Source organism: Bombus vosnesenskii, unplaced genomic scaffold (assembly GCF_011952255.1).
Source record: "Bombus vosnesenskii isolate JDL3184/JDL3185 unplaced genomic scaffold, Bvos_JDL3184-5_v1.1 scf7180000013265, whole genome shotgun sequence".
Lineage (NCBI taxonomy): Eukaryota > Metazoa > Arthropoda > Insecta > Hymenoptera > Apidae > Bombus > Bombus vosnesenskii.
This window is the reverse complement of record NW_022882925.1, coordinates 4,081,283-4,099,809: the sequence shown is the minus strand read 5'-3', so window position 1 is coordinate 4,099,809 and position 18,527 is coordinate 4,081,283. Positions and strand designations below refer to the sequence as shown.

The 18,527-nt window shown below is 31.8% G+C and overlaps 5 protein-coding genes and 1 long non-coding RNA gene across 9 annotated transcripts; 2 read left to right on the top strand and 4 right to left on the bottom strand.

Moving 5' to 3' along the window:
- Positions 1-6: 6 nt before the first annotated feature.
- On the bottom strand, positions 7-4,988 carry LOC117241739 (transcription factor stalky-like). 2 transcript variants are annotated; one of them, XM_033507806.1, is made up of 8 exons: positions 4,819-4,956; positions 3,776-3,931; positions 2,651-3,105; positions 1,991-2,237; positions 903-1,088; positions 581-830; positions 295-494; positions 7-212 (listed from the first exon to the last, which is right to left on the bottom strand). In XM_033507806.1, exons 1-8 carry the CDS (start codon positions 4,954-4,956, stop codon positions 78-80), a joined length of 1,767 nt encoding a protein of 588 aa, XP_033363697.1. In that variant the 3' UTR covers positions 7-77. The 2 variants fall into 2 exon arrangements, with proteins under 2 accessions (XP_033363697.1, XP_033363706.1); XM_033507815.1 differs by having other exon boundaries at positions 72-212; positions 2,651-3,102; positions 4,819-4,988.
- A 336-nt stretch (positions 4,989-5,324) lies between these two features.
- LOC117241753 lies at positions 5,325-6,503 on the top strand. 2 transcript variants are annotated; one of them, XR_004495110.1, is made up of 3 exons: positions 5,325-5,676; positions 5,971-6,117; positions 6,222-6,503. It is a non-coding gene; the product is annotated as an uncharacterized LOC117241753 (long non-coding RNA). The 2 variants fall into 2 exon arrangements; XR_004495111.1 differs by having other exon boundaries at positions 5,407-5,676; positions 5,971-6,123.
- Positions 6,504-6,581: 78 nt separating this feature from the next.
- Positions 6,582-10,882, bottom strand: LOC117241730 (thioredoxin domain-containing protein 11). 2 transcript variants are annotated; one of them, XM_033507775.1, is made up of 11 exons: positions 10,500-10,882; positions 10,047-10,257; positions 9,740-9,970; positions 9,446-9,652; positions 9,132-9,329; positions 8,819-9,062; positions 8,623-8,734; positions 8,256-8,553; positions 7,963-8,193; positions 7,685-7,878; positions 6,582-7,621 (listed from the first exon to the last, which is right to left on the bottom strand). In XM_033507775.1, exons 1-11 carry the CDS (start codon positions 10,709-10,711, stop codon positions 7,123-7,125), a joined length of 2,637 nt encoding a protein of 878 aa, XP_033363666.1. In that variant the 5' UTR covers positions 10,712-10,882; the 3' UTR covers positions 6,582-7,122. The 2 variants fall into 2 exon arrangements, with proteins under 2 accessions (XP_033363666.1, XP_033363657.1); XM_033507766.1 differs by having other exon boundaries at positions 7,123-7,621; positions 8,623-9,062.
- Positions 10,883-11,025: 143 nt separating this feature from the next.
- LOC117241737 lies at positions 11,026-15,240 on the top strand. Its single transcript, XM_033507791.1, has 8 exons — positions 11,026-12,016; positions 12,088-12,368; positions 12,452-12,644; positions 12,711-12,825; positions 12,918-13,085; positions 14,305-14,554; positions 14,637-14,814; positions 14,900-15,240. The coding sequence occupies exons 1-8, from the start codon at positions 11,222-11,224 to the stop codon at positions 15,170-15,172; spliced, it is 2,253 nt and encodes a 750-aa protein (XP_033363682.1). The 5' UTR covers positions 11,026-11,221; the 3' UTR covers positions 15,173-15,240.
- Positions 13,082-14,149, bottom strand: LOC117241747. Its single transcript, XM_033507829.1, has 2 exons — positions 13,658-14,149; positions 13,082-13,535 (listed from the first exon to the last, which is right to left on the bottom strand). Exons 1-2 carry the CDS (start codon positions 13,723-13,725, stop codon positions 13,217-13,219), a joined length of 387 nt encoding a protein of 128 aa, XP_033363720.1. The 5' UTR covers positions 13,726-14,149; the 3' UTR covers positions 13,082-13,216.
- A 118-nt stretch (positions 15,241-15,358) lies between the features above and the next one.
- On the bottom strand, positions 15,359-16,281 carry LOC117243081 (thioredoxin, mitochondrial-like). Its single transcript, XM_033510264.1, has 4 exons — positions 16,165-16,281; positions 15,892-16,091; positions 15,696-15,819; positions 15,359-15,623 (listed from the first exon to the last, which is right to left on the bottom strand). The coding sequence occupies exons 2-4, from the start codon at positions 16,062-16,064 to the stop codon at positions 15,510-15,512; spliced, it is 411 nt and encodes a 136-aa protein (XP_033366155.1). The 5' UTR covers positions 16,065-16,091; positions 16,165-16,281; the 3' UTR covers positions 15,359-15,509.
- Positions 16,282-18,527: the final 2,246 nt, after the last annotated feature.

The window sequence follows — 18,527 nt, the reverse complement described above, 5'->3', positions numbered from 1 at the left end:
ATATATATATATATGTATATATATGTATGTATATATATACCTATAGCGAAGTCGTTCTGAAGCTGGTCGAAGTGTTTTCAGTGTGCTTCTTCGGATAACGACGTCGCAACCAAATTCAATGGTACGTCCGAGACATTCTCTTCATCTCCTGCTTCAGTTTCTTCTACCTCCGTGGATAAATGACATTGTTCTCGCCCTTCTGCCTTTACATGCTATTATGATATATAGATATTAAAAAATTTAAACCTATTAGCCTATAAATTAACGATCATCGAATTGTTTTATGATACTTACATGCATCATATAACTAGGTAAGGGAAGAGAATAATTAAGTTGAGCGGTAGGGGCTGGTGGATGGGCACCAGGTATACGTGGTGGCGTTAATGCAGCCATCATTAAATGGGGTTGAATTTGTCGCCGAAGAGCTGCCAACATGTCCGCACTTTCCGCATCCATTTGCTCTGATTGTGGTGCCAAAATTGAGTCACCTTTTTCTGGATAAAAAAAAGGAAAATATATATATAAAAAAAAGAATATATTGACAAAACCTATTAAATTATCAAGTGTATCTAATGCCTACTTCTATGCCTTGTCGGTTTCTCGCCTTTGGGTCTGCGTCTGCGTGTATGTATCGTGTCCCTTCTCATGGTAACTGGACGATTTACTCCATGCAGTTTATAATAGAGTCCACAAGCGTTACAAACCATTTCCCCCTTCATATTCCTTCTCCAAATGGTTGTGGTCATGGTGCCGCAATTTGTACAGGACATATCTACCTTTTTCGCCATATTACCACTGTGTTGATCGAATTGTTGTTTTTGGTCCTCCACCTAAAGAAAAAAGAAAAACGAATGTAACATTTCGTTCTACCATAATATATTTCGTCATCATTCCGGTCGTACCTTTCCCTTCATTTTATTTGACCACGCTGTAAAGTCTTGTGCTTGCTCTTCATTAGATTCGTGTTGATAATTAACGACGTCTGGACTCATTGGAGCTTTACTAGGATAACTTTGTTTTCTACGACACTTGGTCTCCTTCCGACCGATACTGGCAGGGCTCGACGGATTACTGTCCACGGATGTACCCTATAGATTAACAGATATTTTAGAAAACCATTGGATATTTATTATTGTTACATTTAAAACCATTCGGTAATTATTGCAACATTAGTTCATAATCGTGATAAATCGAAACGCAGAGAAAATTTATAACTCGAAATTTCCTGAATATACGTAACCTTCCGAGGGTAAAAGTAATTTCTCGCAGGTACCCGTTATCAAGATAAAAAGGCAATAGAACGGAAAATAGTATTACAATCCTGTTTCTTATTATAGAATAAATTGAAGAATTTCTCATGCGGAACAAAACGCGTTTAAAAATCTATAGAAACCCAACTTATCTGAACATCTGTTAACAGTGAGTTGACATGGTGGACTTAGCGCTTATGGCCTATCACAAAGGGCTTCTCAGTTATCTATTATCTACAAGGCCTACCACGTTTCTTACCTGCGAGCAGATGGGACCTGAATAATCCTAAAGGGATCCCCCTTGACACCCAAGGGTCACCTGACCTGTCCTCTTTTCTATACCTGCAGTTCTTTTCTGATATTTGCATTGAACAAACTGCAAGGACTTCACATGGAAGAACCTTTATTTGCACGAAGATCAGGGTCAAAAAAGTACGAACATAAAAGAAAATAAAGATTTTCCGTGTTTCCATAAATCTCTGGATTTTCTTAAGGTATAATTTTCTTTTCTTTAAGGTATAATTTCGGAAAAACAGTAATCTTTTACTGCTTCTATAATAACATCGTATACTTTATTAATTCCCGATCGCAATATATAGTTCGTAAATACGTATATTTGGAAAATCCTAAAGGTAAATTGAGAAAAATTCCCAATGACACTTTAAAATACCCACGATTCAAATACAGTAACAAAGATTTATATTATTGAATTAAAATATCATATCTTAAAGTGTACAAACCTTATTTTCTATACACGAAACATTAGTACGATTGCCGAGTACAGAACAGTCGGGTACAGTACGTTCGATCGTTGTCCCTTGGGTGTCTCTGTAAAACCTAATTTGCGGAGATATTCTGTCCGAATCAACGGCAGTAATACCGATTTGTCTGTTGTTGATCAAGGAACGCAGTAAATTAGTTGCTTCACCAGTAAATCCATTATTTAGTTTGTCACCATTCGTCCTAGTAATCTCTAAACTCCTGTTGCTATATGAGAAGTAAAAACAAAGAATACATTCTTTCAATTCTAAAAACGTCTAATAATGTAATAATAAGATTTCAGGTGCAATATGAAATCTGTAATTAATTAAGTTTTATCTTTAAAGGAACTCTTATCTCTAGAGGAACAACCTGTTACAAACAGTAGTTACATTGATAATCCTAAGGTAAATATGTATTAAGCATACAGGATTATATTTGGATAGTCTTAACAAAAGATAATATAATCTATCAATAAAAATCTATGTTTGAACTTTGAGACTGTATACATATAGTTTTATTAAATAAACAAGAACATATAAAAGGAAACCACATTTATACACTACAATTTAACTTTATGGTCTTATCAATATTGTATGACATAAACTACCCTACTACCAAATTTTAAATTCTGTACTCACTTTGCTAATGCTTGCCACAACTTTGTTGTTTCTTGATCAATATTTGTATCTGAACAATTACTTTCTGGTGTATCCATTCTATTTACTGGACTGCGATTAGGGGTACTCGTTTTTGATTCTTCATAATTTGTTTCTACTTTCATTCTTTTGTTAATGGTCATATCATAACCATTTTCTTCCCCCTCAGTATCCTGCTCATCTCGATCTTCTATTTCTAATCTGTCTGGATCAGAACTATTTGAACACGTATCATCTTCTGGTTCACACTTAATGTTATCATGCTCAGGCATGTCATTGGTGCACAACTCCAAATGATGTGTTTGAGTCTGAGGTATAACGTTTTGATTAATGCTGGCCGGAGAGTTAGGCTCCTCATTGAACAATGTTTTGTTCAATTGGAGAAATGACTGTAGAGGACTTAAGCCTGCTACTTTGGCAGTGGAGAAAGATTTCTTCTGAAAAAAAGCAAATTACTATTTACACTACAGGTTTATTTAACTAAAACATACTTAAAACTACATACAAAAGAGAACAGAAAAATAACAATTTAATCTTAAATTATCACATTCATTTCATCCAATGCATCACTTTTATTAAAATTCTAGTAAGCAAATATTTTATTGATTTCTGCATAAATTCTCATCTATCAGAACAAATTAGAAATACTATTTTAACATTTGCACTTTGTACTTAATTATACTTAATTACAATACATTTATAAGAAAATAATTAGTTACGCACATATATTTTTCTGTTCTGCAATTATTATCAAATTGATAAGGTTAAAGTAGACTGCATTAAAGGAAACCTTGAAGTGTCTTACATAATTACTGATATATCAGGGCAGAGAAGCAAATAAACAGCAGGTTGTATGTGTTAAATGTGTGTTTACAATATATGGAACATACATGTGCTAAGGCACATCCTTATCTACAATCACATATTGCACATTTCCAGTTGCATCATTACTTAGAATGGAATGACTGCTCACTGATGCTACTGTGTTAAATTAAGTCTTACTCTTTTAACCAGAAAATAATATGATTCATATCATTTAATGACCCATGTCCCTATGTTCCAATATTCCTCTATCCATGGCATTTAAAAAAAATATTTGTTGACTACCTGATCATCGTGTGATGATAACTGCTTGGCATAATCCAGGTACTGTTTGAGTATGACATCAGATTTGTGTGACACTTCACGGAAGTTGTGCAGTACATCCAACTTGTACACGCACCGGTGACAAATGATTGGTGGCAAAGAATCTCCATCTTTTACCTGAATAAAGTGCAATTACATCATTGCTTTTCTGATCAACCAATACATACTCAGTACTTGTGATAATAATCTTATTAGAATAACTCTAATTCATTCCTATAATATTCCCTATAGAAGATCAAGTAACAGTTACACATTAAAACCAGTATGGAATGCAATGCTAATAATTACTACATCTTAAATCAAATCTCCTTAATCTTAATCATATAAACACAACTTTCAATATAAAAACAATGGAAGTAATTTTGTTTAATACAAGTGCGTAAAATACAGAATCGAAAATACAGAATCGCAGAATGTGTCCTAATTTCAGGCAAAAATTTAAGATAAATGTCAAAGAGGAATATAAATATAAAAACGGGCGATTTTTTTCTAAGTAGGTTGAACGGAAGCAGAGCTTTTCTCCAGAAGAAGAGAGTGTTCATATATACGAGTGCGAATCACGAATAACGAAGATAAAGGAGAAATATAGGATAGAGTGAAATGTGACAGCGACTCGTGGAATCCGCGTGTGAAACCTGATAACAGGCCGTCTAAATAAGGAGCTGCTCCCCTCTCCGTGAGTTCCGCAGAAGCGAGGAGCACAGAGCTTATCACTGCCATTTTAAATCCCCCGTGAGTCGGCTTATCTCGCGGACACATCTCTTGCCAAACTTTCTCCCGTGGCACGCGCACACACACACACGCACCCTTGAGATAGTAAGGTGAATAGAGATAGAAGACGACGGTGGAGAGAGAGCAGGCGTGATCGAGACGAGGTAAGAGCGATAGGAGCGCGCGTAAGAGAGAGGGAGACACGATGACGAGTGCGAGAACCACAGATGGTCGCGTCTGATTTATCTTCGTCTCGGCACGAGGACCCGGTGAAAACTCTTGACGAAACTCACCGTAATCGAGAGGCACGTCAGTATCTTATCGGCGAAGTTCCGCTGGGCGCCTTCCTCTTCGAATATGGACAATTTGACACCGTCCGACGATAAACAAAGGCGACACAGCTCGTAGAACTTGGGCGGTACATCGAACATAATTGTGAGCTCCGGCTACGTTGCGCCTTGCGTAAAGCGCGAGTCATCAAGAGGTAGACTCTTTCCTTGGCCGACGTACTATCTTTCTCCACTGCCACTACGCGTTTAGCGACGAGGAAGGGTACACGATCACTTATCACAGTCACCGCCGCGGCTCATTGTCAGCGGCACAGTACACACGGTCATACAGTTATGCTACCACATAGAGAGGAGACCATGAAGAAACAGAATGTTTCTCCGACTTCCTTTTTATGATCCTGCTCACTGGGAGGCGCTGACGATTACTTCCATCTTTGAAGTTACTGAGTTTCACTGGAATCATCGGACTCGACCGATCAAATACTACGCCATCTCCAGGCTTCTTCTGTCTTTCTCCACTGCGTCATCTTTTTTATGTATCGTTTATTAAGTAATTAATCGATCTTACGAATAGTAAGAAACATAGTTAATACTTCCGAATGTATAATTCGAGTTCAAAAGTTTGTTATTTGAATTATACGATTCGATAGTCTTGTCACTCCTTTATAAATTTTTCAAGCCTTTTCGTCTTGGCAACTGAGAAAGAAATGCATGTTCTAATTTTTAGGTTACGACGTTTATCTTATTCGCGTAACAGGTACTTCTTTCGCGTGTCTATGCACCTTGTAAAACATAACTGTACTTTCATATCGTGAATTATGAATTTAGGATATGGAAAATCAAGACAGATGCGTATCTATGGTACGTATTCAGCGAAATGATTTAAATACATTTATTAAATTAAATGTCGATCTATCCTATGTACCTACACATGAAGGATTGGAAAATTTATATCTTATACAAAATGTATACGTTATTACTAATAGAATTGTATAAATGCTTAAATACAATAAGATTATTAAGATTATTTTATTCTCGTAAGATCGTGATAGTGATCAAAATAACGATTCTTTAACTCAATGCCATATACTGATCAGAGATCAGCAATTAAATCGATAGAAGAAACGAGTTTCTTATCACGCGTCATTTTACTAGGAATTTCATTACATCGAATAAGTAGCCCAACCCATAAATAAATCAGGCAAACGGGGAGAATGACTAACGCAAGATTACGCGACCCATCGACCACTTTCGGCCCACGCTATTTTATCACATTTTTAATCCGATCTTCGTACATATAAGGTTGTGGTACGATAAACATCATTTTTTAATTTTCGTATAAATTCATCGTGTTATTGTTAAATTTTGTACGATTAAAATATACAAAAATTTGTTTACCTTTTCAGACGATCACGATATTTGCAAGACGATATGAATTAATATTTTAATCACTCGTTGCAGTAATTATGTAATTATAATTAATTTGCCTACTCTTTGTTTTATCTATTTATAAATAAATAATATATTAATTTATCGTAATATCATTATATATACCAACATATAGTATTTATTCTTATAATGTATAACAATATTTACACAAATGTACAAGTTACACACATTTTTAGGAAATGTATGCACAAATCACACAATACCAGATGAAGAATTAAATTGATATCCCACATTAGAGAGCTAGAGCTTACTTAATTTTGCCTAAACATATTACATTTTTAAACATAAATTTTGAAAGTTATAGTTTACTGCATATGTCATTTTCTTACTATTGCACATCCGCAGTAGTATGTTTTATTTCTCTGTTCTAACATTAAACATCATGAATATTAATCAAAGGTGACTAATTCTAATGTACGTACACTCCCTGTATAGAATTATAATGTACTGGAAAAAATAGTCTTATCAATGTCTTACTATCTTCATTTGGACGACAGTTACAAATATCTTTCCTTGCAAAATTGTTATAAAAGTTTAAATAACAAATTATGAATATACATTTTTTACAAGTGTATGAAAAAAATTGTATACACAATTTTTTGCAACATTCAGTAGGGAATGTTTTGTTTCAAAGTAATAAAGAAATATTTTTCTAAAACAAATCCATAAAAACAATGCAAAGATATTTAAATAAGTTGTGATACTCATTTGCGCGCGACATATATAATTCAGTTGGACATATTTTACATTCATAACATAAAATGATTTGTGAGGTATATACTGTACATTTAGTACAAATTCATAAAAGGACTTAAGTAAAATAACATTCATTGCAATATATCTATCTGTAAATCGATATCACAATTCACTTTTAATCATTCTCCATTCAAGAACATTTTGTTCCTGATGTAACTCTTCCACTTGAGTACTATTTACTTTGCTATCTAACTCAAGTGACCTAATATTTTTATAATATCTCCTATATTTTTGTCTGATAAGCTTTACTTTGTGTTGATCTTCTCTGAGATCGATAGTGGAACCTAATATTAAGTGTATATCTTTAATGTGTGCCAACTTCAGTAAAATGACTTTTCTTTTATTTCTAGCACTTAATCTCCCTAATAGAGTAATATGTCTTATTAATTTTCGATAATCTCGAAGCAGTTGTTGAATAATATCTAGACACAGCCAACGAGTTCGAGCGATGCACACATCTGGAACTATACCGGCTCCAGACTGACAAATATTTACAAGCGCTTCAACATGCGAATCCCCATCCAAATTCGCTAAGATAAAATTCACAAGATTCGGTATTGTAACTGACAGAGAAAACGGATACACCGTGCTATCCTCTTTTCTGTAACGAAGAAGACTAGAGAACTGTTATAGAATACAATCACGAATGATCCATTATAATTACCTTTCGGCAGGGAAAAAAAGAATAGATGGGAATCGATTCATATTATATTCCCATGGTAAATCATTATTATCACCATCTACTTTTACAAATAAAAGATGATCCATTTCGCGTAAATAATGAGCTACTGTTAAGTACACATAAAATATTGCGCTACAAAATGCACAATAAGGAGAGTGGTACATTACGACCACATCCTAAAAAAGATCATTAAATTTAATATTTTCTTTATGGCATTATCTTATAACATTATAATATGTTCATTACTCTTCCCAATTTACCTTTGTTGGATCTAAAATAGTATCTAAGAAAGTTTCAGTTGTCAATTCTGGTACGCACACACTTTTTACGTCCTTTGTTTTGCAACTAACTTTAGTCTTAAATTTTTGCACAAAACGTCTTGAATTATTAGAACGTAATGTGCGTTGTAAAAAGCCTTGGGTATAATTATTTATAAATTGTATAAGTGTATATCGACTAAAATCCTCCTGCATGACATATTGACTCTCATGCTAAAAAAGAAAATTACGAATTAAATATATGTGAAAATATAAAAATACATTCAAATACTTACAGCAACATCTAATATCACAACAGCGGTCTTATCCTTCCTACTTAAAAGGTCTATGCCCAGGCCTTCCGCGAAGTAAAAATAATGTAAACTATCGATCGCTATTAATGTCAAGGTTTTGTTAATTTTACACACTGACTTTGTTAAATTTATATTCGGATGTTCAAGATTATCTCGTGGAAATACAGGTTGATGGTATCTGTTTCCTGTTATCCATCTTTTACATTCAGATTTTAAATATGCTTGTTTTACTACGTCTGCAGATCGTACATCCTCTTCATTTGCAGAAGACGCCGATGTTCTGTATTTTTTAATAACAAAATAAAAATATTAACTAATAAAGGAAGTACAGAAACAATTCCTTTCATACCTCCTGGATTTAAGGTTGTCTTCGTATTTTATTGTAGTAGGATCTTCGTTACAACAGATTTCATATGTCTGCTGTGGATTATGTACAGCTGGAACTTTGAAAATATCTGCACCTTTACAGACGGGATAAAATTTATTAGTATGAAGTTTACAGACAGGCATTTCTCTTTTTGCATTATTTAATATGTTCTTTTTACATAAAGAACATTTGTTCATTACAACATTGACACAGCAACTATCGTTAATCCATTTTTGAATCGAGATGCTGGTAGTGAAATCGTTTGTTTGATTTTTGGTTTCCTTCAAAAGTTTTGCACAAAATGTATTTCGCTCCGAATGCCTCGCAATAGCATTGCGACGCTTGAAACTGAGACGCTGAATTATCTCCTTAGGTAAGACATTATCTGCACAATTATAGTACTGGAGTCCAATCTCTCTGATCTAAAAGATTAATGTAATTCTTATTAGATATCCTTTGAATACAGCGATTAGGTTTACAATGCTACATACTAGATTGAAATTGTAATTTTCAGGATGCAAAGGATTACGAGGTGTGAAAAGAAAAAGTACAGGCCCTTTCTTTAAATATGGTGCTAATGTTAATGCTTTTACTCCAGGAGGTTGCAACCATAGAACTGGTTGATGAATAGAACTGCTAATCCAATTTAATATGTTTTCGGAAGTCCATTCAGAGTCTTCTGGATACCTCTATACATTTGAATTCTCAAACTCATTTAATCATGTTATATATGCAAATGTTTCTACTTTATGTATCCAATGTATTTACCACTGCCCAAATATAAAAACTTTTTTCATGTACTTACTAGAGACTTGCTCCACATAAATAAATTTGCAGATGGAAATTTGTAGATATTATATTCCGTTTCACTAGATAAAGCACTAGTCACAACAGCAAAAGCCAATTCTCTATTAGGGTCCTCTTCCAATGTTCTTATAGCAGCTTTATAAAATTCTTTGTAGCCAGGAGTTTTATCTAACCGAGTAAAATTAAAATAACCTACTACCACAGCCTGCAATTAGAGTAACAAATAACTCACTGTTTTATAAATAACTATGTACACTAAGATCCAACATGTAAATTATTTATTTATACTTACATTATAATTCACACGTAAATCTGTTAATTGTTCTTTATGTGTTATCCTAACAATTGGATTCATAACTGTATTAAGAAATTTTATCATATATGACCATGTACGTATACCTCTGTATTCTATACCAGAATCCCTTGAAGGATAAAGCATCAGTACTGGGTAGATTTGTACTTTGTTATACTGAGCTCTACATTCTGAGCTTGGATGCCAGCAATTAATAGCAGCAAAAAATATCTGGGGATCACAAAAATATCTTAGTCTTATTATTGTATGATTATAAAATAATTAATTATATACACATATTTGATACCTGTGAATGATAATATTGAGCAACTATTTCAAATTCTTGACGCACAGCTTGGCTTTCTGCATCCCATGGAGCATAATACATAACAAAACTAAAATCTGCTTCTGTCACCCTCTCTATCATAGCGCTTAAATGTCCTTTATAAAAATCTAAGACAATTGAACTTTGATTAAAAAATGGTTTAGCTAATGGAGGCTTTGATACCTTCGGAGCACTGGAATGAAAATAATCGCCATATAATACAACATATACAATAATAACACATATAATACTATCAGATAAAAACAAGCATGACTTGTTGCTACTGTATTCGTACAGTATTGATACCATACTTTCAAGTTACGAAGTATCTATTGCACAGTACCAAAATATAAAACCATGTTTAAAGTGAGATAACAGTATCACACTAAAGTTAATGAATTTTTAACTAGAAAATCGTTATAACCTAAAACTTACGAACTATGGAGTGCAGCTAAGGTCAAGATAATTGCAAGGAAAAAATGAATAATTTTTCTAGCGTATGAGAACATCTTGCTGGTTAGTCTCTCTTTTATCACGACCTTCTGATGCGACTCTTTGGCCACGTCGTTACTTTTTGAATCCGGTATAGTCGTGTGCGAGTTATCACCATTTCTCGGCGTGCTTGTTTCAACTTCTTCTTTCAACATTATCCGTTAAACCAAAAGGAAATTAAAGGGAGGAGAATATCGTGCGCTAAAGCCTCATCACACACTCGTTGTTTACTCCAGTACTGTCAGTCCAACTATTGTTTATTTAATTAAAACTAATTAGCCGGGGTTTCACGGATTTCGATCGAGCCATCTGTATTTTTGCAAACCGGAAACAGCTGAGCGCTTGTCAACATATCAATGCACGAACAAGATTTAATATTCATATAGTTTGTTTCAACTAAAATTGAAGGGGTTGTTTGCGATATTCTCCCGTATCTATCGAAAGCAATAAGTATTATGGAAGATTAACTGATATTAAATATATGTATATATTATAAATAAATATATTTGAAAAGTGAAAATAGAGCTTTGAAAAATCATAAGTGTTCTATGATGTTTAATGCTTTTTACGAGAATTTATATCCAGATAAGGAGCAATATATAAATACAATGTTTTCATTATGCGATTGTATTTTATACTAATGAAAAATTACAGGAAAAATTACAATGAAAAGTTTATTAATTTTTTTACCAAACAGGCTTTACAAGGAAAAACCTGGATACATGTTTGGTAAAATAGTGTATGATGATAATACAGGAGTAAAAAAATTTTATGTCATTGGTGTATGTAAGGTAGATAATTTAGAAACAATGAAATGTGCCAGTATAATTGGATATTATTCTGGCAGCGAACACAAAAGAGGATATGTAGATAAAAAATATTTAGACTGGATTAATATATGCTTGAATTCTACATTTTACTCTAAGTGTGATATTTATGACTACAGTCTGAAAGGTATTATTGTGAACAATAAAAAAATTTCTACTCTACACTGTCATACAGCCATTATAGTATATGATCAATCAGCATTTAGAGAAACAGAATTATTTGCTCAAAAAGCAGTATCTGGAGACCACTTTTATGAGTTAATGAAAATCATACAAAACAAGCAAATTGAGGGAGAAATACAGAAGAAAGGAAAATGTACTTATGTAAAAGAAACACTACTTGTGTATCATATGTTCTTATACTTTTATCCAGTCCTTTTTCTTGCTAAAATAACCAACAAGTTATTACCAGTTTTAAAATATTCTTTTCTTGGTTTGCATGTTAATGGATGGTTGGAGAATGTCAAATGGATGTTAATCACTGTAATAAAGAACAAAAAATTTAATTTGAAAACTGGTAATTATGTTTTTGCATTAATAATAGATATGTTATTGGGAATTTCAATATTACAGTTATTATTGCATTACTTTGAGTACATATCTCCATCTCAGATACTTTTGGATAATGCAGAGGTAATTTTAAAATATACATTGAAAATAATATTAAATTAATGGTAATATTTTAACGTATGAATATTTTACAGAAGGCTGTCACATTTTTGAAGGATTTAATTAACTGGCTAATGGGTGTACCCGCTGGTTTAAAATTAAATCATGCCTTAAACAATATGCTTGGGAAATTTTTTCTGTACCACATACATATGTGGTGGACATTCTTAATATTTATGAAACCTGTAATGGATTTTACATTCGAAGTACTGGTATTATTTGGAAAGCTTGGTATTACATTTCAAATAGCAATAGCAGCTGATCTTCTAGCACTTGTCAGTTTTCATGCTTATTGTATCTATGTATATGCTGCAAGGTACTAAATATATAAGTTATTAAATATATAAGTTATAGAAACTGCAAAAATGCAAACTGAATAATAATTCAATTTTTTATCAGGCTTTTCAATATTCAATTAAAGGGTATTACTGCTTTGTTTCGACTATTTTTGGGTAAAAAGAAGAATCCATTGAGAGAAAGAATTGATTCTTGCCAATATCAACCTGATCAACTGTTTGTAGGAACTCTATTGTTTACTATTCTACTGTTCCTCATGCCAACAACTTGGGTTTATTATGTAGTTTTTACCATGGTACCTTATAAATAATTAAACTGTGATTATGATTATGGTTGAAAAATTTATAAGTTCATTTTACAGCTCAGATTAGCACTAATCAGCTTTGGAGGTTTGTTGACAAGAATGAAGTTTTATCTTCAAGTTATGCCTGTATATACATTTTTTAAGTGGTTATTTCATTCTTATAGCACATGCAGTAAGTGAAATACTTTTAATCAATTGTCAATTAATTGCAAATGCTGTCAATTTATTGGATTACTTACAAATTACACGATTTGTATGTTCTAGGTATTGTTAATATTAAAGTATATTCAAATAGAACAGAAGGTCCAATAATATTAATAATGACAATGGTAGTAGCATCATGGCATTATACATGGGACAAATGTATACCAGACACAATTAATCGTCATCCACCCATAGAATGGAATAAGATAATAAACAATATAATATGGGGTGAATTACTCTATCCATTATAGATTCTTATTTATAGCTTTATTTAACAAAGAACATACATGTGTATATATCTTACTTAATTCTAAAATAAACATTATTAACTAAATTAGATTCCATTAGATTATTCAATTTCATGTTTTATACTTTTCCTTTTGTTTTCCATATATTTGTTCAACAATTGCTGGGTCAATATTTTTGATCATAGCTTCATCAATATCATTTTCTTCCCTCAAGATACCAAAGTATATGAAAAAGGCAGTTAGGCTTAAGCCTATAATTAGACCTTCATAATTTGGTCGACTTCTACCGTCAATTGTATGTCTAGCAGGATATGTTGCTGCTTTAGATGTTGAGTATTTATAAGGCTTGTCATAATCATCGTCATCTTCATCTGTTTTCTTTGAATTGATACTATATTGTAAGGTGGAACACATTTGAAGAAAAGATTGCCTAAAACAATATGTCACTTTTTATCATAGTTTCAAAATACTTAAAGAACCTAACCTCTTTTTTAATACGAATAATTTAAAGATTTAATACAAGAAAAGAGAGTATCATGTATTCAAATATACCTGTTCTCTAAGAATGATTTGCTACTTTTAAGATGTAAAACATTTTTTATTAATTTTAAATGCATCATTCTTACAAATAAGAATTGCCCAACGTCTAATTTGGAAATTCACGTATTAATTTTACCAAATATTATATATATATATATTATATTTGGTATTATTTCTCTTTCTTTACGTTTTATTTTGTAAATAATAAATATCACTTAGATATTTATAGACATTTGTACTTTCGATGTCCTTTTATCGTTCAATATTGTTTAATGCTATGAACAGACGTGTCCATAGTCCATACACATGTTCAACGATAACTAACTGTAGAAACAGTTATTTTCGTATATTTGTTGCTTAATTTTTATTTAGTATCAGCTACAAAAATATTATCAGTACTTTAAATGTTGCAACTTTATAGATTCAGAATTATATTCATGCATAGAACACTGAAGTGATTTATACGATGGGATTGGAAAATACGTCAAAATTTAAGGTTATAAGTTCAAAATCGGGAAAACGAATGAAAAAAAACTATAAATCGGGAGGTGGATATTTAATAAATTTTATTCATGTTCCTATATACATAATTGTGACATGAATTTTATTCAAGATTCTGTATAACGCGAGTTTATAGATTTTGAATTTATCATTTACAGAAATTACAGATAAAATAGATAACAATGTTGATACCTTTGCATGTGATACTAATCAAGTGGAAAACGTGAATAAGCGGAACATGAAACGTAAAAGACAAAATAAAAAAAGAAGAAACAACATTAATGATAACATTGATGAAAATATAATTAAAGATGACAAAGAGGAGAATGTCTATACTGAGATAAAAGAGAATCAGGATGTAGAAGACACGAAGAGCGATGAAGAATCATCACCAAACAAGAAAGCAAAGTAAAAATTACTATATATTCATATTTAGATTTTAATTATTTTTTATATTAAATTATATATATGAAAATTGTTTTGTCAATAGTATAGATACAACAAATGGTTTAAATGGTACAGAAGAAATTTATAAAAATAACTTGAAAACTCCAAGACAGCCTTCTAAAAGACAATTAAAAAAACAAAAAGCTGAGCAAAGAAAGGATAAAAACAGGATGGCCAGTAGAATTGAAGCAATGACGAAAGGACTTAATTATGTTTCAAAGGTTTCTTTTATGATGTTATTTTTTAAAATGGTAATATTCAAAATGAAACAATTTTTAATTCTACCTATAATAACTTCATTTATAGTGGAAATATGCACGAAGTGAATGGAAGTTTGAAAAGATAAGACAAATTTGGTTAATTGACAATTTGCTAGATGAAGCTTATATTCCAGATGACATTTTTCCAATAGTTTTAGAATATTTTGAAGGATGTAAAGGAATGGCTCGAGAACTACTTTTAAGGAAAGGCTTGGATGTTGTAAGGAAAGTAGAAAATGAACGAAATAAAGACGAGGTAGAATCTGTTGCTTATCAAAGGGCAAGAAAACTTCTACAAGCTTTACCTACCGAAACCTAAATAATCTGAAGTTATACTTAAAACCTATCAACTAGTTCATACTTTTAGTGAAATTTATTTTACATTTTTTTTATACATTATCCCAACTATTTGTTTTTTTATTCACGAAATAGATATATCAAATTTTTGTAAATAATTAATTAAATTTTATCTGTTTATTATATTAAAAACAATTTATTTCACATATATATATGAGAAGCTTACAATTGGTTTATTCTGGAGATATATATAAATAAAAAGTTATACTGTATTATACACTTATTACCATACAATATTATACAAGTACTTTAGTAACCATAAGGTTACTCCAACAAAATTACAGTTAAACTAGATTACATTATTCTGAATACTTATCTACAAATTGTTTAAGTTTATCTACATCCTGGAGACCAACAATTCTGTCTAAAACTTTTCCATCCTTCATTGCGATCAAGACTGGAACAGAGCCAACCTACATATATAAAATTTCTATTATTTTCATTATTTCAAGATAGGCAACAAATTTATAAAAATAAGAAATAACCTCGTAATCTAAGGCAAGATCGCTATTCTCGTCGATATCAACCTTTGCCAGTAAAACTTTTCCTTGTTTCTCTGCGATTACCGATTCTATACGAGGAGTGAGCATACGACATGGATTGCACCATCTATAAATCAAATTAAATTCATTATGATAAATTTATCATTAAAATCATTATGACAGTCCAATTTTTACATACGTTGCGAAAAAATCAACGATCACAGGCACTTTGGAGTTTTTAACGCGATCGTTGAAATCTTTTGGATCTTGAACTTTGAAAGCAGTTGAAATCGATTGTTCTTGAGCCGGTGCATTTGCAAAGGCTCTTGTTCCTAGAGCAATACGTACAGTTCTCAATCCAGTTCGGAACATTTTAATGTTTCGTTGATATAGAATAACCTACGACGTGTAGCAGATGTGTAGTAACTACGAATAAATTCTAAAACGTAATAACGATTTGATCAGTTCTAACCTAAACTCTTGTTCGGAAGATTGTACCGTACTGTTGATTGGGATTGAATGAGGTTAGGTATAAAATAACCAACAACGTAAAAATAAATTCTCCACGTGGTATCGTTTGTATAGATTTCATTTTCGCCGAATCAGCTGAGAACTTTTCATTCGATAAACAATAAATACAGATTTACGCTGTACATGTTTGTTATTTCATAGAACTGTGTATATTTAATAATGATACAAATTATATAACTTTTAAATATAAACATAATTAAACGATTGAAAATAATATTTATATGTGTTTATCCTTATAAAGAATCACTAAAGAAAATAAAAAATAGAAAAAACGAATTGATTGGTGTATAAAAAGAATAGAGAATCCTATTTAAACAAATACCGATGATCTTTTTATTACATGCATTTTTCAAAACAGTGTAAGATTGTTCTAACAAGCGTTTTCATACAGTTAAAACACTGTATAAATTGTTTAAATTCTATCTGATTATTTATAATTGAATTTGATGGAGTAATCAAATTATAATTTTCACATCACAACTTTTCAAGGATTAAGATCAATTTATTTTATAAATACCTACCCATGTGGAAAAGCGATGTAAAATACTTGTGTTGTAGCCATGACTTTGATCGAGGATAAAGCTTTGGGAACCCTATCTTAGAAATCATTTATTGAGAGAGTTCTCATTTCGTCTAATATTGTTTCTTCACCTTTGAATGTGTAGAAGATATAGCCACGAGATAAATAATGAATCAATTTGTTATAAATTTTGCCATCGTCAATATATTATTTTATTTTATTTTATTCATTAATACTTTCCTAAAGAAATTGTCCATGCTATTAGATCCTTTATTTAACCGCTGACCATTTAATTCGTTGATCTTGGTATCTTGAACTGGCGAGTCATTTTGCCAATGACCTACTCTCATTTTGCGGCCTCGAACGTTTGGACCTCGGTCATGTCCTAATCCTTTAAGCATACGTTATGACACTGAAACATCTAATGACTAAATTCCTTCTATGAAGTGGACTAAAATTATTCAATTGGAAGAGTTTACTCTACTGTATTGTCTATTATCGACAGAGTCGACAGCCATGACTTCTTTACTGATTATTTACAATTTTTTAGATTTTACGTTTACGAATTTAAAAATTCATTTTAATACATCTATGGAAAAAATACTGCTGATGACTATCATTACAGCCTTCACTAAAGACTTCCTAGAAGTTTATATTATGGATAGAATTTGAATAATAATATATCCTCCGAAGTTTCCTTTTCCGAATGCTACGATTCTTCTACGAATATCAGAGGAATCCATTTTTCCAGCTTATTTTCACACATGACAATTGTCAAAGTAATTAGTTTGCAATATTGATGATCGTTCACCTTGTCCAATAACATTAAATGTTTTCTATTCATTACTATTGTATTCCCGACTAATGATACAATACGAATAAATTAGGAGATATCCTGTGTTTTCACCTGATGAAAGAAGCATTGACTTAATTATTGAATTTCACGCCTAGAGTGATGTAATGAGCACGAATGCTAGGTGCAAAAGCTTCTACTGTATAGCATGGTCCTAAATTAAAGCATTATGTGGCGGCACCGATTGATATCATGACACTCAGGGTCGATTCGCAACATATTCTTCAATGTTTTTGAATAGCAATTGAATCAAGGCTAAATTACACTTTATACAGTTCTAATTGAGATTTCGGTTCCTTATTGTACACTTTGAATTACTCTGTACTGAAGATCATTAAAATTGTCTGAACATTTGCTATTCTATTAAGAATAAGAAAATAGCGTACCATGTAAAGAAATGGAGCTTCTTTGTTGTGATCAATAGGAGTTGCTTTCTCAATATTTATAAATGACGATCATTTGAGGACTATGGACATTTCTGGAAGCTCTGTTCTGATTCGCAACTCTTTCCGAGTACAGTGTTTGGCGATGCCTTCTTGATATATATGTATTCCACCACCACGAAATTGAAGCTTAAAATTTGCATAATGAGCCAAAGAGGAAAGAATCGTAGAAGACTTCGATGGGAGAAATTGCTAGGAGGATTTTTTTAGTAACAAGAGAACCGTTGCAGGAAATGAGAAATTGTAGTAACAAAAAAAGCAGTATGGAATAATAATGAAATACCAGTGGAATATCATAATAAGTAATGCGAATAAGAAATAAAATATTAACGATCAAGGAAAAGGAGTTTCAGCAATACAAAAATGCAAGATATAAAAACAGTAATTCCAGTAATAAAGAAATAGTAAGAATACTTGAAAAGGAGTTGCAGGAATAATAAAGGAGTACAGAGATACCAAAGAAAGGATTTCAACAATAAGGATTCATA